This window comes from Saccopteryx bilineata, chromosome 5, assembly GCF_036850765.1.
Source record: "Saccopteryx bilineata isolate mSacBil1 chromosome 5, mSacBil1_pri_phased_curated, whole genome shotgun sequence".
Lineage (NCBI taxonomy): Eukaryota > Metazoa > Chordata > Mammalia > Chiroptera > Emballonuridae > Saccopteryx > Saccopteryx bilineata.
In genome coordinates, this window is record NC_089494.1 from 192,221,231 (window position 1) to 192,247,931 (window position 26,701).

At 38.4% G+C, this 26,701-nt stretch overlaps 1 protein-coding gene across 1 annotated transcript in view; it reads right to left on the reverse strand.

Annotated features, from left to right (window-relative positions):
* MMRN1 (multimerin 1) overlaps positions 1-26,701 on the reverse strand; it is a 92,199-nt gene that overhangs the window by 14,604 nt on the left and 50,894 nt on the right. Inside the window, exons 4-5 of the mRNA XM_066232514.1 lie at positions 4,390-4,503; positions 2,334-2,507 (exon numbers count right to left, since the gene is read on the reverse strand). Of these exons, the coding sequence (XP_066088611.1) occupies positions 2,334-2,507; positions 4,390-4,503 (288 nt within the window). The remainder of the gene's footprint in view (positions 1-2,333; positions 2,508-4,389; positions 4,504-26,701) is intronic.

Genomic DNA, 26,701 nt, shown 5'->3' on the forward strand with positions numbered 1-26,701 from the left:
TTTCTTTTTCATAGAAGCCTTTCCTGGCCTCCTTATACTGGATTTGTTTAAACTATCAATCAGACCCATTGTACCATGTGATTAACACTACCATAGCAATTAGTCACTATCTGTAAATTTGAGTGGAAGGCAGACTAATGCTGCCCTGACCAAGATGTCCATACTTGAATTCCCTGAACCAGTGAATATTTTATCTTACATGGTAAAAACGGCCTTTACCAGATATGATTAAAGTTAAGAACCTTGAGATGAGATTAGTCTGGATTATTCAGGTGAGCCAAATGTAATAATATGAGTCCTTAAAAGAGGAAGAGGAAGGCAGAAGAGTAGCTATGAGAGATGTCAGAAGACTCAACATCTATTGTTTTTGAAGATGGAAAAGAAGGTCTTGAGCCAAGAAATGCAGTGGCCTCTTGAAGCTGGGAACAAGTCTAAGTTTATAGTTACCAAGAAAATAGGACTTCAGTCCTACAACTGCAAGAAAATGAATTCTGACAACTTGAATTATCAGGAAATAGAGTGTTTTCATAGAACCTCCAGAAAAAAATACAGGTTACTGATTTAAAAGCACAAAATTAAAACAAAGCTGATTCACATTTATGACGAAATTATTATTCCTCTGACTTGAGATGTTTTAGGATGTATTTTATTGATTATAGTTCAGGATCTAAGTAATTTCTGGGATAATAATGCACTTTAGATTTGTCCTTAATCTCTTCATCAATACTATTGAGACCACAATGTACAGGAGGTCCTTGGGTTGCAACAGTCTTGACATATGACGTTTTGAGTTTATGATGCTCACTCCCATAAAAACTTTAAAAAATTGAGACATGAATATTTCTGCTTACACCATTAGTGTTGTACTTAGGGACTATGTGGGCAAACTAGTTCGTTTGTGCATGGCAGAAGAATACGCAGTAACATGGCATATGAGTGAGGGAGTTGGAGTCCCCCAGTACACTTACCTATGCCATCTTGGACTGTTAAAAGCACATGTGTTACATTTGAGTGGCTTTCTTTGATGACTTTTTGGCCCTTATCATGGCTCCTAAATGCAAGTCAGAGTCTTCAGATGGTAGTGCTTTGAAGAAGAGGAAAGCTATCATGATGGATGTCACAGAGCTACTGGCATCACATGGAGAGGAGCTGTCTGCTGAGGACCTCATTCAACTGGAGAAGCAGCTGATTGAAGAGGAAGAGATAGAAACTGCAGAATCCAAGGGATTTACTACCCAGGGTTTGGCATAAGGTTTTTCTATGGTAGAAGATGGGTTGGCAAAATTTCAGACTGAAGACCCCAGCAATGACAGATTCAGTAAGGTCAACAGAGCTGTTATGGATGCCTTGAAATGCTATAGGCAGATTTTGGAAGTCATCAACCTTTCAGACTAGCCTGGAACAATTAATTAGAAAGGTAGGGAGGCCTGCAACAGATCCTGTAGCCTCCACATCAGCTGCTTCTCAAGATGAAACACCTGTAGTACAGGTAGAATCATCTCCAGCATCTCCTGCATGTTCCTTAGGCAATCCTGATTCACCTGACCCAGTGTCTCCAGCACCTTCTGCAGGTTCTCCTGCTTCTCCAGCTTCCTCCTCCCAGTAGGTCACTCTCTCCCACCTTGCAATGCCCCTTCCAGTGTGCAAGCCAACCACAGGAATAAAGCTAAGGAATATTTTTATACTCATTTTTTTGTCATTTGTTCTGTTACTACAGTACAGTGTACAGTACAGTATATTTATGCCCTTTTACTTTTTCTGTGGCTTAGCTGTGTTTTTACATTTTAGATTATGATTTACTACTGTGTTAGGATAGATAAGTGTCTTAGGGTAGGGTGTGTTTTGACTTACACCAAATTTGTGTTACTTCACTCTTGTAGGAACAGAACTGTCGTAACCCGAGGAACCCCTGTCTAGCTACTGTGGAAATAATTCCTTAACCTCATCCTTATCTTGAACTGTAAACCACAATGAAAATAAATATAATATAGCTCATAGTTAAATTTCTTTTAACTATAAGGAAATATAGTTCTGCTACAACTAGGTACACAATGTCATTAAATCAGATGAAAATTCAGTCAAATATTTGACTATATAGTAAAAAATAGATATTTCAAATTATTTAAAAATTTTGATGATTTAAAATCTTTTTATTTATTAATTTTTTCACCCCAAATGTACCCCCCTTCTCTCTTTTTCCCTTTTAAAAGTATCTGTATTTGACTTATATACCATCCAATGTAAAGCAAAGATACCAAAGTGATATGAAAAAAGATAAATGAGCTATTTGCCTTTTGTCTTAACTGAATGAGTAATTTTTGTTTTACTTTTACCTTTTAGAAAAGATTGGAATTCCCTGCCTTTTTCTTCATTGATTTTCTCTTCTAGGGAAGAACATGTGTTCCTTACATCAGTCACAGCCAAAGAAATATCGTCAAACTTCTTCTGCAGAAAGGTCAATTTCACTTCCTGGTGGTATATCTGGTCATTCATTTTTTGTGTCACAGCTGAATGTAGGAGAGAAAATTGAAACATTAAAAAATATGTATTTAAAACTTTTCAAATTTTATTATAGGTTTAAAGGTGATTCAAATAAATCAAGTTTGAAGTTTATACAGTATGTCCGTAAAGTCATGATGCACTTTTGACAGGTCACAGGAAAGCAACAAAAGACAATAGAAATGTGAAATCTGCACCAAATAAAAGGAAAACCCTCCCAGTTTCTGTAGGATGATGTGGCAGCATGTGCGTGTGCGCAGATAACACCGTGTATATAGCGGAGCAGCCCATGGCCATGCCAGTTGAGATGTGGATGGTACAGAGGAAAGTCCAGCATGTTCTGTGGCTCGCTAAATTCGAATCTGTGACCAAAGTGCAACGTGAATATCAGCACGTTTATAAGGAAGTGCCACCACATAGGAATAACATTACTTCAGTGGGATAAGCAGTTGAAGGAAACCGGCAGTTTGGTGGAGGAACCCCGTTCTGGTAGGCCATCAGTCAGTGATGAGTCTGTAGAGGCTATACAGGATAACTACCTAAGGAACCCTAAAAAATCTGTGAGCCCACATCGAACTTCACTGAATAGGTATGAAACTGGGAGAGTTTTCCTTTTATTTGGTGCAGATTTCACATTTCTATCATCTTTTATTGCTTTCCTGTGACTGGTCAAAAGTGCACCATGACTTTACGGACACACTGTATTTCAAAGTATAGGCTATATACAGGTAGCAAATGGCACCTGAATTTTATACTATTTAGGGGTAGAAATTTGTAAAACATATCATAATAGATTAGATTGATTAGATTTCTAAATCTTTTAACTACACCCAAATATTCAGTTTCTTTTCTTTAACCTCAAATAATTTTTTGCCACAATCTCAATAGATAAAAGAAATTTAGGGTCAGAAAACCAAAATAACTTTCTCGAGGTTACAGAACTGATGCCTCATCTTCTGCTTACAAATCCAATGATCCAACATTAAATATGTGTAGCTGTATACTTATATATATGTAGTGATGTAGAGGTATTTATATTCTGAGAATTTAATGCTTTACTGAGGCATTCTTTAATGAGAGATAAATTTCAGTTTAAATCATTTTATATAGCAATGATACTTTTCATGTCTTTTCAAATGCACTTCAATATTTCAAAGGGGATTTTTTGATATTTTATAAATATAATGAATTTCAACTCCTTAAAGAATTAGAGTACCGTTTCTAAGATATATTCTCCTGCATTCTTAAAGAGATCCTCTTAAGTTACACTTCTTGATTTGAGTGCCTGCTTTTATATGACTATGTTAAATACAGTGAAGACATGTTTTAATCAGTAGCCAACATGTGTTTCTAAGAGATAAAGTAAACTTTAGGCTTTTAGAGAAATGGTAAGCTATTTATGATTAGAAAGATGAGAAATTACATAATAGGACAACACTGGATCAACGGTAGATTCTGGTGGGTTCCCAGTGACAATAATTTTCCCTAGTCAGTGATCCACACCCCTTAGTGGTCGCTATTACCCATAAGGAAGACTTCCTAGCCATTCCCTCCGTGTCAGCATTCTTCCATGATTGCACTCTTTGGAGGACAAAGGTGTAATTTTATTTTGGAATCCTGTTCTTTCCTTACAACCTTGATGGCAGCGTTTTTATTCTCCTTCTGTGTTTGCACATACAGCGTCAGTTATTACACATGGTCCTTGGGGCTGGGGACCTGCACCTCATCCACACATCTTCCCCACGTGCAGCACCAACAGAAAAGGGTTCAGAAGTATGTAAGCGCATTGTCAACAAACATTTGCCAGCCCAGTGATTTCTGGTTTGGAAGTTGTCATAAATAGCGTTGGCAATAATTGGGTTCGGGATGATAGTAATTGTAATCTCTGACCTGGGTCACCACAATCTTGCTGCTGCTGTTGCCGCTTCTGCTGGGCCATCTCTCCATCAACAGCTGCGTGACTCTCAGCCTGGTTGGTGTGTATCAAGTTCTGCTGTTCCTGGGCTAGACAGATGCGAAAAGAGAGGAGAGCATTAAACATTGGCATTGCCTCATTTTTTCTGGTCCTGATAATAATGTGGCTGACATTCTTTCCTCCGTCTACTGAAGCATGCAATGACGATAGCGAAGTAAACTGCTCCGTCCCTACCTGTAGCACAAGGTGCTACCATGCTGATTTGGGAAGCGCAAATTGTGTTCTGAAAAAAAATACTCAGGTCTCCTTTTAGACAAAAATTGTTGGTAGTTCAGGGAAACTAAAGTGGCAGGCATAAACTGCCTGCATAATTGAGGAGACTTTAAAATCAGCTGTGATAAGAGCTGTAGCAGTTTTATAAGTTGTCTGCCACAACAGCTGCTTGTTTAACAATGCAATTTCCAACTAGTATCTGCTTGAAAATAAGTGAGAGCTACCGGTTCCTTACGGAAAGAACACCTCAGTAAGTACTAGTGCCCCATAACTGGTTTTTCCCAGATTTTTAAGAAACACATAGGCTCAAATCGTAAGAACGATAAGTAAAATTAAACTATTACAGAACACACCACAAGGGTATCAACCTGTAACATTGATGACAAATCAGAAAAGTAGAAAGTCTTATAAACTAAATATCTTTGTTAAAAAATTGCTTCCCGTTTTCCATGAGTCAAGTAATTATTTTTTTATTCAGTGAGAGGAAGGGAGGCAGAGACAGACTCCATTTCTCTTGGCTCTGTTTCTCTTAGCAGCAAGAGAGTGTTCAGAATACAGACTGATGTTCATGATCCCAGATAGGGATCCAGCCCTGCAAGCCCACTAGGGGGAGATGCTTTGCCCATGGGGGGGGAGTTGCTGAACAACCAAGCATTTCATAGCACCTGAGGCGGAGGCCATGGAGCCATCCTCAGTGCTGGGGCGAACTTGCTCTAATCCAGCCATGGCTGTAGGATGGGGAGAGAGAGAAGTGAGAGGGGGAGGGGTGGAGAAGCAGATGGGCATTTCTGCTGTGTGCCCTGACCTGCAATTGAACCCAGGATATCCATATGCCTGGCTGATGCTCTACCACTGAGCCAACTGGCCAGGGCCTCAAGTAATATTTTAAATGGCAATATTATTTTTCACTGGGGAAAACAATATAAAGAAAGACATTAAAATTATTGAACATATTAAGTAATGTATGTCTGTAATTTTCAGACTTCTAATGAACAAAATTATACTCATTGACATCTGCATATCAGACGTGAGAAAACAAGTGTTTGGTGTCTGTACTTCTTCCCATGTGAAATTATGTACCAATGAAACTGCACCTCTGGCGCACGATAAATATGTTCTCTAAGGCATATATGGTTGTGACAATAACACTAAAGCCTCTCCACACCAGAGAAGATATATTTGGCACTAATTTGAGTTATTCTCTATTGTTAGGTTAAATTTTGCATTGTCTTTCTTCAGAGTGCTGAGCTAAATTAATGAATTTTCCATTCATGTCCAAGGTTCTTGTTTTAATTTTGTTTCTTCCCCCTCTCCCAGCTGTATTATAAAAAGTCCTACATAATTGTTGATTTATTTGGTGAAAGAAGACAATCTGCACTTAGGAAAAAGTGTACTTATTTGGGGGTATCAATATGTGGTGGAAAATGTTAATTTTCTGTTAAGTCCTAGTAATAAAGTTCTTATAGCCTAAATTCAAATTATTTCATACAAATATATCTATTAAATAATTGCATACATTTTTAAAATAAAAATTCCTCTTTAGATGATCATAATAAAGCATTTTTCTGGCAACTAAAATCTGCCTACCAAGCGGGTAGAATGATAGTTCTCAAACCAGCGTCCTTGAATCAGCCATATTAACATCAGTTGGGGACTTTTAACTATGCAACTTCCAGGCCCCACCCCCACCTCTTCATTTTAAAAACTCTGAAGTGGGACAGCTATTTTTGGTTTAAACAGCTCTCTAGGTAATCCCAATGTATATACACTAAAGTGTGAGAACCACCGGAGTAGGATGTAAAAATTAACCTTCCTTAGCAGCTTCCCACCTCACTACCTTCTTCATTTCTCTTAGCAGTGAAAGAGTGTTCAGGATACAGACTGGTAACTATTTATAGCAAAGGGAACAATGGGTTTAACTGGATGAACAAAGGGTCTTTTCATGTTCTTACTGGTTACCTTTTGGAGCTAGAATATAGGAATAAAAAAAGAGCTGCTGCATTAAAAGGCATAGTGTTGGGCAAATGAGTTTGTAAAATTTGTATTTTTTGAGTTTGCTCACTTTTATTGTTACAAAATGGTGCTGGGAGGCCACATGTGTGCTTGCCCTCAGAGCAGGGCAGTTGATTGCAAATTGCAGATTTCATTCCTGGTTGGGAGGAGCCATTGTTTTGCTAAGATTTGCTGGGAGAGAATTTCTTTTTAAATTTTATTTAGACAATTAATTCTAACGAGGTGACATTGATCAGTTAGAGTACATAGATTCAGAGAAAACATCTCCAGATCATTTTGACATTTCATTATGTAGTATACCCATCACCCAAAGTCAAATTGTCCTCTGTCACCTTTTATTTGGTTTTCTTTATGCCCCTCCCCTCCCCCTGGTAATCACTGCACTCTTATCCATGTCCAAGAGTCTCAACCTATGTATGGAATCATATAGTTCTTAGTTTTTTCTGATTTACTACACTCTTATCCATGTCCATGAGTCTCAATCTATGTCCATGAGTCTCAATCTATGTATGGAATCATACAGTTCTTAGTTTTTTCTGATTTACTTATTAGATGCAGAAAAGTCATTTGATAAAATACATCATTTTATGTTTAAAACACTCAACAAAATAGGTATAGAAGGAAAATATCTCAACATAATAAAGGCCATTTATGACAAACCATCAGCTAACATCATATTAAATGGCAAAAAACTGAAAACTTTTCCTCTAAAGTCAGGAACAAGACAAGGCTGCCCACTCTTTCCACTCTTATTCAGCATAGTGCTGGAAGTTCTAGCCAGAGTGATCAGATAAGAGAAAGAAATAAAAGGCATTCATATTGGGAAAGAAAAAGTAAAGGTTTCACTTTTTGCAGATGATATGATCCTGGACATTAAAAACCCCAAAGACTCCACAAAAAGACTATTAGAAACAATGAACCAATACAGTTAGGTCGCAGGAGAGAATTTTTGATTGATCCCAGCCTGTTTCACAGAGAAGGAGAAGAGGCAGAAAGAAGCCATGTTTGCAGAGAGAGAAGAAGGAGTGCAGATGCAGAGTGCTGAGGGGCTTTGCGAGCTCCACTGAGGCTGGTTGGGGCCCTTGGTTCTAGGAGGGACCAGAGGAGATTCTCCTGGTTGTGGAACCGGAGAATGTGTCAGGGCTTTGGGAGCCCTGAGTGAGAGGGAAGCATTTTTCCCTGTGTGTTTGCTCATCCACTCTACTTTAATAAATGGAATGGCCCACCACTTTTTGGCTTCACTGTTTCTTTACTGTCTGCCTGAATCCAATGTGAACTTGCATGGCCACGACGGTGGCAGCCACTGCCCATACACATACCATCACTTGATAGCAGGTATTTTGTTAGGAAGCAATACGTACTTACAGTAATAAACAAAGACTATACTGTTTTATGATACACAAAGCTACCAGGAAGATTTCCTTTTCTATCATTAACTTCCACCACATGTTATGGATTTTTTAAACACTGCTTTAGAATGGAGGTTTTTCACCATGGATGGAAATCAGAGGCACCTGTAAACTTTGAAACACTGGAAGTGTCAACATTCTTTCCCTTCGCCCACCTGAAGACTCTGATTCAGAAGAGCTGTTCTGAGGAGCTAAGCGCATATATATATTTTAAATCCTGCAGGTAATATTGAGGTATCACCTTGCTTAAGAAGCATTGATTTAGAACAAACTGCAAAATTTTCTAATTCTAATAAGTTAATTCATTATTTAAAATACCAGATATTTTTATATTAAAATTGCAATCCAGAAATTGATCTTTATAGATTTTTAAACAGCCACACATGCTTGTTGACAAAAAGAGTATATCTTAAAGACATGACTTATTAAAACTCTAATGAATGAAAACCTTGAGTCTCCTATTCTTCCCCAGTGAAGTGACCCTTTATAAGAAGTAGTGATGTGGGGTAGGGTGGAAGGTGTCTTCACAGTCCGACAAGTCTCTCAGATGGTAATTTCATTCTCTCTATTGTCATGACACAAGATCCCTGAATATGTATTGCGAAGCCTGGAAGCATGTGAAGAGTGTTTGACCCACATTTTCAGCAGTCAAATCTAGAGCCCACTGACAATTTTTGAATGTCTCAGAAATGAAAGGCCCTTTCTCTTAAAAACCTAGGCTATTACTCCTCATTCCTATTTAGCAACATTCTACATACCCCACCTCCAACGTCATATTTTTGCATAATTAGTATGCACTAATGTGGCCTCCCAGTTATTAAAATACTGAAGTACAGCCATGCCTATTGGCAAATATATAAAGTGTGATAACTGATAAATTAGTTATAAATATTTTATAATATTAACTTATTCCAAGTTAACTGTGGATGCATAATAAAAGGAAATATCTTGTAGAGTACATAATAAATGGAATTCCTATTGTAACGTCTGAAAAACATTTTCAGAACTAAGAGTTTGCTGGCCCATGTCATGTACTACATAGACAGTCAGTGTTTTGGCAGAATCATCAAAGCATTTGGTGCTTACTTTAGTTTACTTGTTAGTAAATACTAATTGTTTTCAGTGCATAGTTTTCCATATTATTATTTGAGAATTTATAATAAATTACTAAAATTAGTCTGGAACATCTTTTGATATATAAAATAATAACTGAATTAATTGTTAAATGTTTGAATATGGCCCCTGTCTCTTCCCACCCCATCCTCATAATCAAGACCCTTACTTAAGTGGAGTGACTGCAATAAAAATCACAAGCATTTTACATAGGCTTTATTTCTAGAGGCTCAAAACACTTTGCCACAGGTTTATTATAAAGAGTAAGGCATTACTTTATATTGCATTATTATATTCTAATAAAATCAGATCTCTTTATCTCACTTTTTATAAAGTATTGCATTTTGTATATTGAATGTGAAGATTATAACACTGCATTTTACTTATTAGTTTCCTTCTCCATTTAAGGACTGCCAAAGCAGAGAATATCACACACACACACACACACACACACACACACACACACACACACGGAGGGTATTTTGTCTTCTAGAGTTATATTTGAGTGAGGGCACTTTTATCCGCATAGTTAGTTCTCTCTAAGCCATTGTGGAGCAGCTGTGTTAGGTTTGCTCACAGGGTTACCTGGTGTAAACGCTTTGCCTGATTAGTGCGTGAGCATGTGAAAGTGCCACGTGTGTATGTTCTATATAAGGCTATGGGCGCTTGTGCTCAAGGGGATTGCGGATGCGTGGATTGCCTGCCTGCCACTGTGAGGGGCTATTTTGCAGTTTGTTTGCCTGAGAGGTGGTTTCCCCTGCCTGTGTGCTTGTCCGCCATTGTGAGACTTTATTAAATGGGAACAGCCCAATGCTTTCCAGCTCTGCAGATTTTCTACCATCTGTCCGAATCCAATGTGAACCTGCTTGGCCTTGGCCATCAGCATTATAGCCACCCATTCAAGGGAAGATCCTGAATGTGCAAGAAGTAAAAAATGACCTGGATACAAGGTCAAGAATAGAAAGAAGGTAGGCCCTGGTCAATTGGCTTAGTGGTAGAGCATCAGCTGGGCATGTAGATGTTCTGGTTTCAATTCTCCCCTCCCCTCCCCATCTGCTTCTCTACCCTTCCTTCTCCCCCTTATTTCTCTTCCCCTCCCACAGCCATGGCTTGATTCGTTCCAGCGAGTTGGCCCAGATACTGAGAATAGCTTTGTGGAGCTTCTGCCTCAGGTACTAAAAATAGGTTGGTTGTTGAGCAATAGCCACAGATGAGCAGAGCATCATCCTGTAAGGGCCTTACCAGGTGGAGCCTAGTCTGGGCACATGTGGAAGTCTATCTCTCTCTCACTTAAAAAAAAAAAGAAAAGAAAAGAAAAAAGGAAAGCAATAGAAATGGGGTCAATAAAGAGTTAAAGTCTAATTTTCTATTGACCTTAGGGTCAAAGAGTTTCAAATAAATTTCATTAATGTGATCTGGAAAAATGCTATTGCATTGCAAACATAGAAATAGAAAGTGACATACTGGAGAAAATCAGCAGTTTAGAAATAAAAACTAAAACAATAAGAAAACATTAAATCAGTGATAGGAATTTTTCTTAAAAAGAAATTTACAGGGATAAAGAATAATACATGGAAGTATTGAGTGAAAGTCTTTAGTTATCTTGAATACTAATCTTTGGTGATTCATTCCTCATTATGTGAAAACATAATATGTAGGAATATGTTGTGAAGACTTGCAGAGTTAAGGTAAACAATTGGAGACAGTGAGGCACGCTAGAGGGAAAGCCCTGAGCAGACAAGAGTCCAGGGGCCTCTCTGACCCCGTGCTGGAAACAGCAAAACAGTAGGTTAAGATTCAGTAACAGAAAATGTTTAGGCTCTCAGAACAGAGAGTAGGAGTCAGCATGTTCCTTGCACTTTACATCACTCCCTGAAAACTTCTGCTATCTGCTTCCTCGAGTAATTTATACTAGCTAATAACTATCTGGGTAAGGCTGGGAACAGGGCTTCAGTCCTTTGGTCTGCTGCCCGGGGCTGTTGCCTCCCCTCGGCCCCTTGGAGCATTGCATCTGGTCTCCGAGTAGTTCATTGTGGCTATGACAATAATATATATGAAATAAAAAAATTTTCTCCATAATTTTGTGAGCTTTAAAATGATTGATTTAGAAGAAAATGTAATTGGAAAAATAATTGAATTATCAAATAACAAAAACTAATGTGCTTGTGTGTGTGCATTACACTTCACATTTGCTCTTAGCTACATTTTTTTAAAATTAATTAATTAAATTGTTTTAGGAGGCAATAGGTGAGGAAATTGTATTCCTAAGTAAAAGAAAAAAAAGCTAGTAAGCATCATACAAAGATCATTGGGATTCAGTTGTCATATAAGCCTCTTTTCACTGGAATTCATTGGATGGGGTCACCAAGGGTGTTAAAAACTTGAAATGCCTGTTTAACAAATTCAATAGTTTGCATTATCTTTTTCTAGGTCTGTTTGTTAACGGAAGTTTAATACTTGAATTCACTCCAATGTACTGCAGGGGATTTAGCTGGTGGAGAATTGCAGATAGAATCTCTGACAGTGGAGTCAGTTACTCTCGTGTGATCAAGTTCCTGGTTGATTGATGCTCTTTTATTTTTTTCATTTTAGCAATCTTGCTGTCTTCCCAAATGTATTCTCTGCTACTGGACTGCTGCAGATTCTAGGGTTTCTGGGAAATCTATCTTATCTGGCACTTAGGCACAGACTTTTGCTTTGTCCCATGGGGCATAGCCTTCTAAGTCTTTTTTTCTTGGTCCTTTCTAAGACATAGGAGCTGAGACAAAAAGGCATTTATTTATTCACTTCAGATTTTTTTAAATTAAAATTTAATATATGTTAAAAACGGAATTTCTTTTTCCTCTTCTCCCAATACAGTTACTCTTTTTTTCCTTGTATAAATACTATAAACTCCGACCTTGGTGGGTCAAGGACTTAGAGAAGCAAGCAAGGTTGGCAAGTGTCAAGAGCAACAGCTTCCTTATTAGGTGAATTTTCTTTCCTTACTTTTTTTTTTTAATTAAACAGATGTTATTTGAGATACTTATTTTTCTTTTTCTTCCAGGCATCTGAGACATATGGAGGAAGTCATTAGTGGCAACTTGGCAATGAAGAAACATGTTCTCTCTCCCTTAGAACCAGGAAGCTTCCTGTGTGGCTTGACAAGTTCAGTTTCCAGCTGATTCTGCAATATTAAATGAATGCTTGCATGGTGGAGTTCAGTACATATATGAAAATTTACTGATTAGTAGTTAAATAGAAAAGGACAATTTGGAGCAACAAAAACTCAAACTACATGGTAGTTTTTTTGATTAAATGATTCATAATTTTATTGAGCAGTATGTTTGCAGGAGGTAATGTTCTTTCTCAAGGATGAAAGCATTAGTCACTACTTGGAAGAATTAGATGTACAAAAATATAAGAAATATAGAGTTTTTTGTTTTAAATATAACTTTTATTGTATATTAATTGAAGTAATATTTTAAACTAATCTATTGGAAAAGCCCCATTTTAAAAATGTTAGTTACAATAGTTCTTATATAATTTATTTATTTCACAATATATGCTAATTGAAATATTTTCATTTATTCATAACATATGGCAGGAACCAGTTTGTTCCAACAATGCATAATTACATTTTTTCAGCATTCAGAATATCTGTGATAGATTTTATATATGCATGATTTTATAAACTACCTTTTTCTCTTTTTTACCATTTTTTCTATATGAAAGATCTGACTAAAACTAACTCAATTATTTTAAACAGATTTGCAAAGAAGTTTTTCTTTTCTCCCCATAATCTAACATTATTTAAATTTAAATTCCTATTCTTTGTGTCATTAAAAAAAAGCCAAACTTCCTTGTTCTACTTAGAAACATTTTCGAGACATCTACTGGAAAAGCTCATTATTGCAAATTTAATAAAATTGGCTTAAAATATATCTTGCTATTGACAATTCTTATGTATGTATTTATTTATGTAAATTAAGTGAGAGGCAGAGAGGCACAGAGACAGACTCCCGCATGTGCTCCAACTAGGATTTAGCCAGCATGCCCACCACTGGGCCATGCTCTGCCCATCAGGTGCTGCTGCTCCACTGCTTGACAACTGAGCTGTTTTAGTGCCCGAGGGAGGCCATGAAGCCATCCTCAGTCCTGGAGCAATTTACTCGAACCCTTCGAACCATGGCTGTGGGAGGGGAAGAGAGAGAGAAAGAAAGGAAAGGGAGGGGTGGAGAAGCAGATGGTCACTTTTCATGTGTGACTTGACTGGGATTTGAACCAGGGATTTCCACACAACCAGGCCAACACTCTACCACTGAGCCAACCAGCCAGGGTCACTACTGACACTTCAAAAAATCATCCCAGATATATCACAAAATTACATTCCTTTTTGAAGGGAAACTGACCCTCAAAAAGGTGTAACAAATGTAAAGTATATCGTAACTATCACATTACCATTAGTTTTGATGTTCCACCTTTCTTTTAAACAAAGTTCAATTTACTTAGACTTTTTAAAAATTGGTTTACTTTTGAAAGTATGGCTAATATTTTTAATATGCTAATCCAGAGCTTATTACCAGAATTTTGACTGAGTTTCAGCAAAAAGAGCATGTGTGGAGATTCAGTAATATTATCAATATTGTGCAATAAGACACAGGAAGAGTTGCCCCATGGATTTTGAATCATGATATTCCTTTCTAACAAGCTGGGGTTGAATCTATAGGGATAGAGGAAGAAAAAAAAGATAGAGGGGTGCCAAGTAGAAGTGATGATAAGTAAAAGGATACAGTTGCTAGCAGCTCCATTACATTCCTAATCTACTAATCTTTTTACATAATTTAAAAAATCTTGGCTGACCTGTGGTGGTGCAGTAGATAAGGTGCTGACCTGGATACTGACGTTGCTGGTTTGAGACCCTGGGTTTGCCTGGTCAAGGCACATTGGAGAAGCAACTATGAGATGATGCTTCCTGCTCCTCCCTCCCCCCACTCACCTTTATCTCTCTTTCTCTCCTCTCTCTAAAATCAATAAATAAAATTTAGAAATAAAAAATCATGAACAGTTAAAAATAAAAGATCTTCCCAATGCAATATAAATGTAAAGAAAACTGTTATTTTTATTTTATAAAATTTATTTTGTTTGTGAAGAGAAAAGTTTTTGGAGAAGCAAGAATTTGTAAAATTTATTTTTATAAAATTTTTAAGAATAAAATAATCTCCTGGCATGAAGAACTAGGCACTGAAGTAATTATCATGGTAGTTACACAACCAGGTGATTCCAAAACTCTGAGAGCTCTGGAAAGTTAAAAGAACAAATCAGCCACACTGATTATTCTTGCCATATTTGGGGTCACTCATCACACGAGATAGCATGGACAGCACTGTAAAAGGAAACCTAAGAATTTTTTTCTACCCTATAAAAATAAAAGACTTTTTGAATACCCTAAGATGGTGATGGAGTAGGTAGATGTTCCAACTGCCACTTCTCAGAACCTAATTGGATTACAATTTAAGTACAATCATCTTGAAAAACCAACTTTGTACTAAACCAGGGGTAGTCAACCTTTTTATACCTACTGCCCACTTTTGTATCTCTGTTAGTAGTAAAATTTTCTAACCACCCACTGGTTCCACAGTAATGGTGATTTATAAAGTAGGGAAGTGACTTTACTTTATAAAATTTATAAAGCAGAGTTACAGCAATTTAAAGCATATAATAATAGTTACTTACCAAGTACTTTATGTCAGATTTTCACTAAGTTTGGCAGAATAAATCTTTATAAAACAACTTACCATAGTTAAATCTATCTTTTTGTTTATACTTTGGTTGCTCCACTACTGCCCACCATGAAAGCTGTAACACCCACTAGTGGGCGGTAGGGACCAGATTGACTACTGCTGTATTAAATGAAGAGGAGTCTACAACCAAGGATCACAGAAAAAGCCACACCAAGACTGGTAAGAAGGAAGGAGATGCGAAAAAGGCTGTCCTGCTCCTAGGAGAGAGTGGCAGTTGAGTGTCTGGAGGAACTCTTACTGTGGGTGAGAGGTGTGGGTCCTCAGCCCCAGACCCAGAGCCCCAATTCTAGAACCTCATAACCTAGAAGAGGGGCCACACAACATTTGGCGGTGAAAAGAGCTAGGTTTCTGTCTGTGAGAAAGAGACAGAGCTGTCAGAGATGCAGGCTTTGTCTTAAAGGGCTCACGCAGAAAATCTCGTTCACAGCCACTTACCTGGGGTTTCATCTGGGGAGAGCTGAGAGGACTGGAGTTGCATGAGGAGAGTGTGAAGTTGTTGGCTCAGAGAGAGACATGGAGAGGACAGCCACTGGAAGCCCTGTGCTGATTATTGTCCAATACTGAAGTGGCCATGTCTCTTGGGCAGAGAAGTCCCCTCTGTGAGGCAGCATGTGGGGGAAAGAAACTGCCTCAACCTTGGAAGTCTCCTATCCCTCCCATGGAGACTGGGCTGTTCTGAGAAGTTAGCAAGCAGAGGGCATGTCAGTGACTCAGTTTTCTGGCATTGAGGCTGGAGCTTTTAGACATACACTCCTGACTCTATGAATGGTGCTTCTGACTCACAGGAGACTCATTAAACACTGTCTGGACTGCAGGAACACCACACCTCTGGGTCTCAGAGGCCACATCCTACTGAGGTCTGGGAAAAATGTCTGGACAGACTGACACCTGGAGCTGAGTAGCCAAAGCCACACCCGACACCCTTTCAAATCCCTGAATTAATGCAGGCTCTAGACTCTACCAGAGATTTTATTTCAGTAGCTGAGCCCAATAAGCAGCCAGCAGACAGACCTTACCCCAGGCCCAGTGTGGGTAAAAGCCAACCTAGGTGTACGGATTGGTATTTCCATATGCACCTGGGCCCAGAAAAGATAGCCACACACTGGATTACTTGTAGCTACAAGAATGTTGTTGAGGGCCACTCATGGGTAGTGTGCCTTACTGTTCTGTCCCAAGTTATCTCCAGGGAGACCCAGGTACGTCCAGTCACCAGCTGCAAAGAGCATTGGTTCAGGACCTAAAAACACTTTCTGGCAGCATGTCCTAAGGGAGGCTCCAAATGACACAGAGCCCAGCTAGGGCAAGTTTTGCTCTCTGTGGTCAGCACAAAGTGGCTCGTGCACATTGGACAAGGTGGAGCTTCATAGTCAGCCAGCCTGGGTGCTGGATATCCTGCCTCACTGAGCTATATTCCACAGGAGGAAGGGAGAGAGGCTCGGAGCACAAACATTTAAAGTGAGGGTCCCAACAAGCCTATTGTTGGGTCTGGTCGAGGGTCTTAGTCAACTTCGTGGGGGAGGCACAGTCAGCCCTAGGACAGGACTCTCCCAGTCTTCCTCCCTGAGACCAGGGTCTCACCAGCTGGAAGAACTTCTTCAGAGGGTACTGTCAGCCCCACCCCATCTGAACCCACTGGTCATCTTGTTTGGGAGAAGGAGAATTTGAGTATCCAGCAATGTCCGAGGCATTAGGCTCTGGAGTAGGGGCCACTTTCCCCATACTGAGCTCTTGACCAAGAGGCCCATAAAGTAGGGGGTCCTACTAACATTGTATTCCCAACCTCAGCTGCCCTAACCCACCAAGCTTGCAACTTGTAGAGGGGTCGGTGGGGTAAGGCCAGTCTGAGCCCACACTACAGTCTTTCTACAGAAGACTCTATGGAAAGACAACACAGCTTCAGGAGGAAATGGATGGAACAGCTGAAAAGTGGAGGAAAATCTTGTGGAGCTTGGGACTTTTACGAAGCTGCTGTCATCTCTAAGCCAGAGGAAGCTGATCCTTATACATAGATTAGACCCTCACATACTACCCTGGCACAGAAAATGCAGATACAAACAGTGAACAGAGCAGTAGCTCCAGACGGATAGCTCATAGCAGTTTACAAACAATGGCTAATGCCAACCCAAGAAGACCCAGAACCAATACAGCCAGTAAGAGGTGTCAGACAGCACTAACAGTAGACTCAGCTAACTACATAATCAGCATGCCCAAAGGAAGAGTCCAGCAGGCATCAGACACTGCAGAGAATAAATATGCCCAGCAGGACAGACATTGCACAATGTCTAATACACTTGGTCAAGGTTGACCCTCAGAGCCAGCAGGCCTGAAAGGATAACCACAGTCAAAAAAGACCAATTGTATTCAATACTCACATACAACAGGAGGGTCAATACTACCTCAAGAAGCATTCCTAGAGCAAGGAACTCAGTGGCCTGGAGGTCAGTACCACTGACCCCATCTTCCTCATAACGACCCCACAACAATTTCAAAGTTGGACAGCACTACCTAATACACAGACAAAATTGGCAGACAAAGTAATATGACCCAAATGAGTCAACAAGAGAAATCCGGGAAAAAGAATGAAATGAAATGGAAGTAACCACTCAAGGATCTTAGAGCAACAACGAATGATCACAATAAAAAATTAAAGATAGGCCTGACCTGTGGTGGCGCAGTGGATAAAGCATCAACCTGGAAATGCTGAGGTTGCCGGTTCGAAACTCTGGGCTTGCCTGGTCAAGGCACATATGGGAGTTGATGCTTCCAGCTCCTCCCCACTTCTCTCTCTCTCTGATTCTCCTCTCTCTCTTTCTCTCTCTCTCCCTCTCTTCTCTAAAATTAATAAATAAAAAAAATTTAAAAAAAAACAAAAAACTTAAAGATATAGCAAGCATCAGAAAAGGACATTAAAATCATAAAAAAGAGCCAGTCAGAAATGAAAAATACAATATCAGGAATGAAGACTGCACTAGAAGGAATCAACAGAGGGCTGGATGAAGCAGAGGACTGAATCAGCAATTTAAAAGACAAAATAAATTTAAGCACAGAAGTAGAGCAGCAAAAAGAAAAGAGGCTAAAAAGACTGAGGAAACTCTAAGAAAGCTCTGTGTCAACATGAAGAAAAACAACATCTACATCATAGGAGCTCCTGAAGGAGAAGAGAATAAAGAAGAGATAGGGGAGATGATGTCAGAGTAATGGCGGGGTAGGAAGCAATACCGATAAATCTCCCCCAAAACTCAACAAGATCTTCAACCAGAAACAGAAAAACCTATACTTGGAGCCTCCAGATGCTTCGCAATACACCCAAAGGTATGATTGAGTGAAAAATTGGCTAAATATATAATCAAACCCTGAAGGAAATAGGAAGTAAGAAATGCTCCACCTTCCTTACTAACCTAAACAGGGCGGCTTTCTCTGGTAACTGTGAATATAGAAACTGAGGCAGGCAAAGGGGGTGAATAGATCCAGGCCGCGACACAAACGGCTGAACCAGGCTGTGGCACGGAGATCCAAGCGAGGAAAATCTGATCCTGTGGCAACCCGGGCAATACAAGCTAACACTCGCGCCGAACCCAAACAAAGAAAAACAAGCGGAGCGGCCATTTTACCCGGTCTCCTGGTCGGCGTGCGCACAGTTAGTGGCGAGAGATTTCTTCCTAGGCCCCGAGAGTGGGTGCCCGTGTTGCCCTACGGAGAGGCAGGGTCAGAGGCCTTTCTGTGGGCCAAGGGCAGAGTCTCTGGGCAGCCCCAGCACCCTGGGAAAGCCACGCATGGGAGGGAGTGAGAACTAATTCCAACGGTGGAGATTTTCCGTGCTGGAGGGTGTTTCACTCAGAGGGAAACGCAGCCAGCCTCATATCCTGGTTTGCGCGCACAGATAGGGAGTGAGCGAATCCTCCGAGTGCCTCGGCAGTGCGTGCCCATGTTATCGCACAGAGGGGCAGAGTCAGGGGCCTTTGTGTGGGCCAAAGCGGAATCTCGGGCCGCCCTAGCGCCTTGCAAAAGCCGCGCACGGGGACGGAGCGAGACTCAATTCCAACGCTGCAACTTTTCCCTGTGGTTGGGGGTTTCACTCAGAGCGTGAGACTGCTGGCCGGATAACCTGGTCGCAGACAGTGAGTGAGAGTTTCCTCCAAGTGCCCCGGAAGTGGGCGCCCGCCTGTGTTACCGGACAGAGTGGCAGAGCCAGAGGTCTTTGAGTGGGCGGAAAGCCCGCCTGATTATGCTAGAAGCTCTGACTGACTGAGCCTTACCCAGAGCCCTGTGCTGAGTGGAAATAGAGTGGGGAGTTGCCAGCTCTTTGAGCCTCTTACTATCCAGGCAGAGGCAGCAGCAACCCCATAGCTGGATTATCAGGCTACTAATTGAGAAAGGAAAGACTAGAAGAAAGGCTCCAGGAACACGGACTCTATCACTGTCGGAGCCTATAAATGCTAATGAGCCTCGACTGCCAACGAGACTAAAGCACAATACATGACATTGCCATAGAGACTTATCAACTGCAAACCTCTACCTGAGCGTGCCAAAGGGGCAGAACCCGGGGTACAGAGTCACCGACCAGGAAGAGGGAGAGAAAAGAAAAAGCAAGAAGATAACCTCTCAAAATCAAGAATAATCTGCAGAATTTATAACCTATCCCATTTTATTATATTTGTTTGTTTTTTTCTCTTATCTTCTTTTTGATACTTTTTTTCCTCCTCCAATTTGGCCGATTAACTCTCTACCGGTCTTACTCTCTCCTCTCCTTGAACTACACTACCCATAAGTGTTACATCTCCCATTATCTTTTCTCTTCTCTTCCTTTCTCTCTATGAGGGTTGCACTCCAAAACCCTTAACTCTCTCTCTCTCTCTCTCCTTTCTTTTTTCTTCTTTTAGTGGTTCCCTATTTTTTTCTCTCTCTCTCACTTTCTTTTCTCCCTCTATATTAGTTTCTTCCTTTCTCCTTTACATCTCCTCTCATTCAAACCTCAATAACAAACAAATTATCTTATCTGGGACTCAAACTTATGTTTGTGGCATTTTGGGGGGTTTTTACTTCACCTTTTTAACTCACTAGCAGTGCTCCCATCCCTGGCTCTCCATATTATCCAATTCTTGTTACACTAAATACAATAGTAATTTTTTAATTTGTCCGCCCATTTTTCCGTTTTCCTCTTATTCCTCTCATCATAACTCTTAGACAACCAACACCTAAAAGCAAATCATTTTATTCTTGACCCAAATTTTTTCCTTATTTGCTTTTTGTGGGTCCATACGCTCTTTTTTTTCTTTTTTTCTTTTTTTTTTTTGCCCCTTTATTACTTTTCCCCAATTCAGGCCCTCCATCACAGGCATTGTTTGTAATAATTCACAGTCCACCACAAGATTTTCTCAAGAAAGAGGGGAGAGGAGAAGAGAGGAAAAAAGGAGGGGGGGAATAATTTACTTTTTTTTAATTTTTATTTTATTTTATTCTATTTTTCTTTATTTCATTAATAATTTTTTTAAAAAAAACAACTCTTCGATTTTTTATTTTTTTATTATTATTTTTTATTATTTTTTATTTTTTTTAAATTTTTATTCTTTATTAAATCTCATTAATACTATCAACAAAACCACCCTCAGATGCCACTGAGGAAGAGAAAATCAAATATCATGGATACAAAAGAAAGAGAGGTAACACAGCTAGATGAGGAAAAATCTATGGAGAAAAAATTTAATATATTGGAAACCTTGGAGCTAAATGACAAAGAATTCAAGATAGAAATCCTAAAAATCCTCCGAGATACACAAGAAAACACAGAAAGGCAATTTAGGGAGCTCAGAAAACAACTCAATGAACACAAAGAATATATGTCCAAGGAAATTGAAACTATAAAAACAAATAAAAAAGAGATTAAAAACTCAATTCACGAGCTGAAAAACGAAGTAACAAGCTTAGCTAATAGAACAGGTCAGATAGAAGAGAGGATTAGTGAAATAGAAGACAAACAACTTGAGGCACAACAGAGAGAAGAAGAAAGAGACTCAAAATTAAAAAAAAATGAGATAGCTCTACAGGAATTATCTGACTCCATCAAAAAGAATAACATAAGAATAATAGGTATATCAGAGGGAGAAGAGAGAGAAAATGAAATGGAGAACATACTCAAACAAATAATAGATGAGAACTTCCCAAGCCTGTGGAAAGAACTAAAGCCTCAAGTTCAAGAAGCAAACAGAACTCCAAGTTTTATTAACCCCAACAAACCTACTCCAAGGAATATCATAATAAAATTGACACAAACCAATGGCAAAGAAAAAATTCTCAAGGCAGCCAGGGAAAAGAAGAATACAACATATAAAGGAAGGCCCATTAGATTATCATCAGATTTCTCAGCAGAAACTCTACAAGCTAGAAGAGAGTGGACCCCAATATTTAAAGTCCTGAAAGAGAGGAACTCTCAGCCACAAATACTATACCCATCAAAGCTATCCTTCAAATATGAAGGAGAAATAAAAATATTCACAGATACAGAAAAGATGAGGGAATTTATCATCAGAAAACCCCCACTCCAGGAATTACTAAAGGGGGTTCTCCAATCAGATACAAAGAACAAAAAAAAAACAGAGCCACAAGTAAAAGCTCCAAGAAGAACACAACAAAACCAAATTTATACTGTGACAACAACAAAAAGAAAGAGGGGGAGAAGATGGAGATTAACAGTAGCAAAGGACGATGGAGTGCAAAAGTACTCACAAAATAGTTCACTACAATGAACAGGGTAGGGACCCTTTTCATTACTCAAAGGTAACCACCATTGAAAAAACCACCACAGAAGCACATGAAATAAAAGAGATAGCAACAGAGGAAAGATGTATGGAATACAATCAAATAAAAACAAAAGATAGAAAAACGAAAGAGAAGGATCAAACAAGACACAAAACTAACAGAAAGCAAGATATAAAATGGCAATAGGGAACTCACAAGTATCAATAATTACACTAAATGTAAACAGATTAAACTCACCAATAAAAAGGCACAGAGTAGCAGAATGGATTAAAAAAGAAAATCCAACTGTATGCTGCCTACAGGAAACTCATCTAAGTAACAAGGATAAAAACAAATTCAAAGTGAAAGGCTGGAAAACAATACTCCAAGCAAATAACATCCAAAAAAAAAGCAGGTGTAGCAATACTCATATCGGATAATGCTGACTACAAGACAGGAAAAGTACTCAGAGACAAAAATGGCCATTTCATAATGGCTAAGGGGACACTGAATCAGGAAGACATAACAATTCTTAATATATATGCACCAAACCAAGGAGCACCAAAATATATAAGACAGCTACTTATTGATCTTAAAACAAAAACTGACAAAAATACAATCATACTTGGAGACCTCAATACACCGCTGACGGCTCTAGATCGGTCATCCAAACAGAGAATCAACAAAGACATAGTGGCCTTAAACAAAACACTAGAGCACCTGGATATGATAGACATCTACAGGACATTTCATCCCAAAGTGACTGAGTATACATTTTTCTCCAGTGTACATGGATCATTCTCAAGAATTGACCATATGTTGGGCCACAAAAACAACATCAGCAAATTCAGAAAAATCGAAGTTGTACCAAATATATTTTCTGATCATAAAGCCTTGAAACTAGAATTCAACTGCAAAAAAGAGGAAAAAAATCCCACAAAAATGTGGAAACTAAACAACATACTTTTAAAAAATGAATGGGTCAAAGAAGAAATAAGTGCAGAGATCAAAAGATATATACAGACTAATGAAAATGACAATACGACATATCAGAATCTATGGGATGCAGCAAAAGCAGTGATAAGAGGGAAGTTCATATCACTTCAGGCATATATGAACAAACAAGAGAGAGCCCAAGTGAACCACTTAACTTCCCACCTTAAGGAACTAGAAAAAGAAGAACAAAGACAACCCAAAACCAGCCAAAGAAAGGAGATAATAAAAATCAGAGCAGAAATAAATGAATTAGAGAACAGAAAAACTATAGAACAAATTAATAGAAGAAGGAGCTGGTTCTTTGAAAAGATCAACAAAATTGACAAACCCTTGGCAAGACTTATCAAGGAAAAAAGAGAAAGAACTCATCTAAAAAAAATCCAAAATGAAAGAAGAGAAATCACCACGGACACCATAGATATACAAAGAATTATTGTAGAATACTATGAAAAACTTTATGCCACTAAATTCAACAACCTAGAAGAAATGGATAAATTCCTAGAAAAATACAACCTTCCTAGACTGAGTCAAGAAGAAGCAGAAAGCCTAAACAGACCTGTCAGTAGAGAAGAAATAGAAAAAAACATTAAAAACCTCCCCAAAATAAAAGTCCAGGCCCTGACGGCTATACCAGCGAATTTTATCAAACATTCAAAGAAGACTTGGTTCCTATTCTACTCAAAGTCTTCCAAAAAATTGAAGAAGAAGCAATACTTCCAAACACATTTTATGAGGCCAACATAACCCTCATACCAAAACCAGGCAAGGATGGCACAAAAAAAGAAAACCACAGACCAATATCTCTAATGAATACAGATGCTAAAATACTAAACAAAATACTAGCACATCGAATACAACAACATATTAAAAACATAATACATCATGATCAAGTGGGATTCATCCCAGAATCTCAAGGATGGTTCAACATACGTAAAACGGTTAACGTAATACACCATATCAACAAAACAAAGAACAAAAACCACATGATCTTATCAATAGACGCAGAAAAGGCTTTCGATAAAATACAACACAATTTTATGTTTAAGACTCTCAACAAAATGGGTATAGAAGGAAAATATCTCAACATGATAAAGGCCATATATGATAAACCATCAGCTAACATCATATTAAATGGCACTAAACTGAAGGCTTTTCCCCTTAAATCAGGAACAAGACAGGGTTGTCCACTCTCTCCACTCTTATTTAATGTGGTACTAGAGGTTCTAGCCAGAGCAATCAGACAAGACAAAGAAATAAAAGGCATCCATATCGGAAAAGAAGAAGTAAAGGTATCACTTTTTGCAGATGATATGATCCTATACATCGAAAACCCCAAAGAATCCACAAAAAGACAACTAGAAACAATAAGCCAATACAGTAAGGTCGCAGGATACAAAATTAACATACAGAAGTCAATAGCCTTTCTATATGCCAACAATGAAACAACTGAGAATGAACTCAAAAGAATAATCCCCTTCACGATTGCAACAAAAAAAATAAAATACTTAGGAATAAACATAACAAAGAATGTAAAGGACTTATATAATGAAAAGTATAAACCATTGTTAAGGGAAATCGAAAAAGATATAATGAGATGGAAGAATATACCTTGTTCTTGGCTAGGAAGAATAAATATAATCAAGATGGCTATATTACCCAAAGCAATATACAAATTTAATGCAATTCCCATCAAACTTCCAATGACATTTTTTAAAGAAATAGAGCAAAAAATCATCAGATTTATATGGAACTATAAAAAACCCCGAATAGCCAAAGCAATCCTAAAGAAAAAGAATGAAGCTGAAGGCATAACAATACCTGACTTCAAACTCTATTATAGGGCCACGACAATCAAAACAGCATGGTATTGGCAGAAAAATAGACACTCAGACCAATGGAACAGAATAGAAAGTCCAGAAATAAAACCACATATATATAGTCAAATAATTTTTGATAAAGGGGCCAACAACACACAATGGAGAAAAGAAAGCCTCTTCAATAAATGGTGCTGGGAAAACTGGAAAGCCACATGCAAAAGAATGAAACTGGACTACAGTCTCTCCCCTTGTACAAAAATTAACTCAAAATGGATCAAAGATCTAAACATAAGACCTGAAACAATTAAGTACATAGAAGAAGACATAGGTACTCAACTCATGGACCTGGGTTTTAAAGAGCATTTTATGAATTTGACTCCAATGGCAAGAGAAGTGAAGGCAAAAATTAATGAATGGGACTACATCAGACTAAGAAGTTTTTGCTCAGCAAGAGAAACTGATAACAAAATAAACAGAAAGCCAACTAAATGGGAAATGATATTTTCAAATAACAGCTCAGATAAGGGCCTAATATCCAAAATATACAAAGAACTCATGAAACTCAACAACAAACAAACAAACAATCCAATAAAAAAATGGGAAGAGGATATGAATAGACACTTCTCCCAGGAAGAAATACAAATGGCCAACAGATATATGAAAAGATGCTCATCTTCTTTAGCTATTAGAGAATGCAAATCAAAACGGCAATGAGATACCACCTCACACCTGTTCGATTAGCTGTTATTAGCATGTCAGGTAATAGCAAATGTTGGAGAGGCTGTGGAGAAAAAGGAACCCTCATACACTGTTGGTGGGAATGTAAAGTAGTACAACCATTATGGAAGAAAGTATGGTGGTTCCTCATAAAACTGAAAATAGAACTACCTTATGACCCAGCAATCCCTCTACTGGGTATATATCCCCAAAACTCAGAAACATTGATACGTAAAGACACATGCAGCCCTGTGTTTATTGTAGCATTGTTCACAGTGGCCAGGACATGGAAACAATCAAAAAGCCCATCAATAGATGACTGGATAAAGAAGATGTGGCACATATACACTATGGAATACTACTCAGCCATAAGAAATGATGACATCGGAACATTTACAGCAAAATGGTGGGATCTTGATAACATGATACGAAGCGAAATAAGTAAATCAGAAAAAAACAGGAACTGTATTGTTCCATACGTAGGTGGGACATAATAGTGAAACTAAGAGACATTGATAAGAGTGTGGTGGTTATGGCGGGGAGGGGGGAATGGGAGAGGGATAGGGGGTGGGGAGGGGCACAAAGAAAACAAGATAGAAGGTGACAGAGGACAATCTGACTTTGGGTGGTGGGTATGCAACATAATTGAACGACAAGATAACCTGGACTTGTTATCTTTGAATATATGTATCCTGATTTATTGATGTCACCCCATTAAAAAAAATAAAATTATTAATAAAAAAAAGAAGAGATAGGGAACTTGTTTGAAAAAATTATAACTAAAAATTTCCCTAAATTGATGAAGGAAAAAGTCACACAAGATCAAGAAGCACAGAGAGTCCCATTAAGATGAACTTAAGTAGACCTAAACCAAGATGTATCATAAAATGCCATAGGTAAGAGACAAAGAAAGGATACTAAAGGCTGGTAGTTAACTATTGAGGAGCCCCCATAAGGATAAGGATAACATCTGACTTCTCAACAGAAACATATCAGGCCAGAAAAGATTGGCAAGAAATATTCAAAGTGATGCAAAACAAGAACTTACAAATAAGACCAATTTATCCAGCAAGGCTAACATTTAAAATTGAAGGAGAAACAAAAAGCTTCCTAGACAAAAAAAGACTCAATGAATTCATTACAAACAAAGCAGTACTGAATGTTAAAGCATCCTGTATAAAAAAAGAGAAGGAAAAAAGAAATTGAGAGAAAGAGGAATGTAGGTTTAAAGAATAAAATGATAATCATTAAGTATGTATCAATAATAACCTTAAATGTAAATAGAATACATGTTTCAATCAAAAGACATAGGGCAGCTGCATGGATAAGAAAACAAGACTCATATATATGCTGTCTATAAGACCCACCTCAGAACAAAAGATGCACATAGACTGAAAGTAAAGGGTTGGAAAACAATATTTCATGCAAATA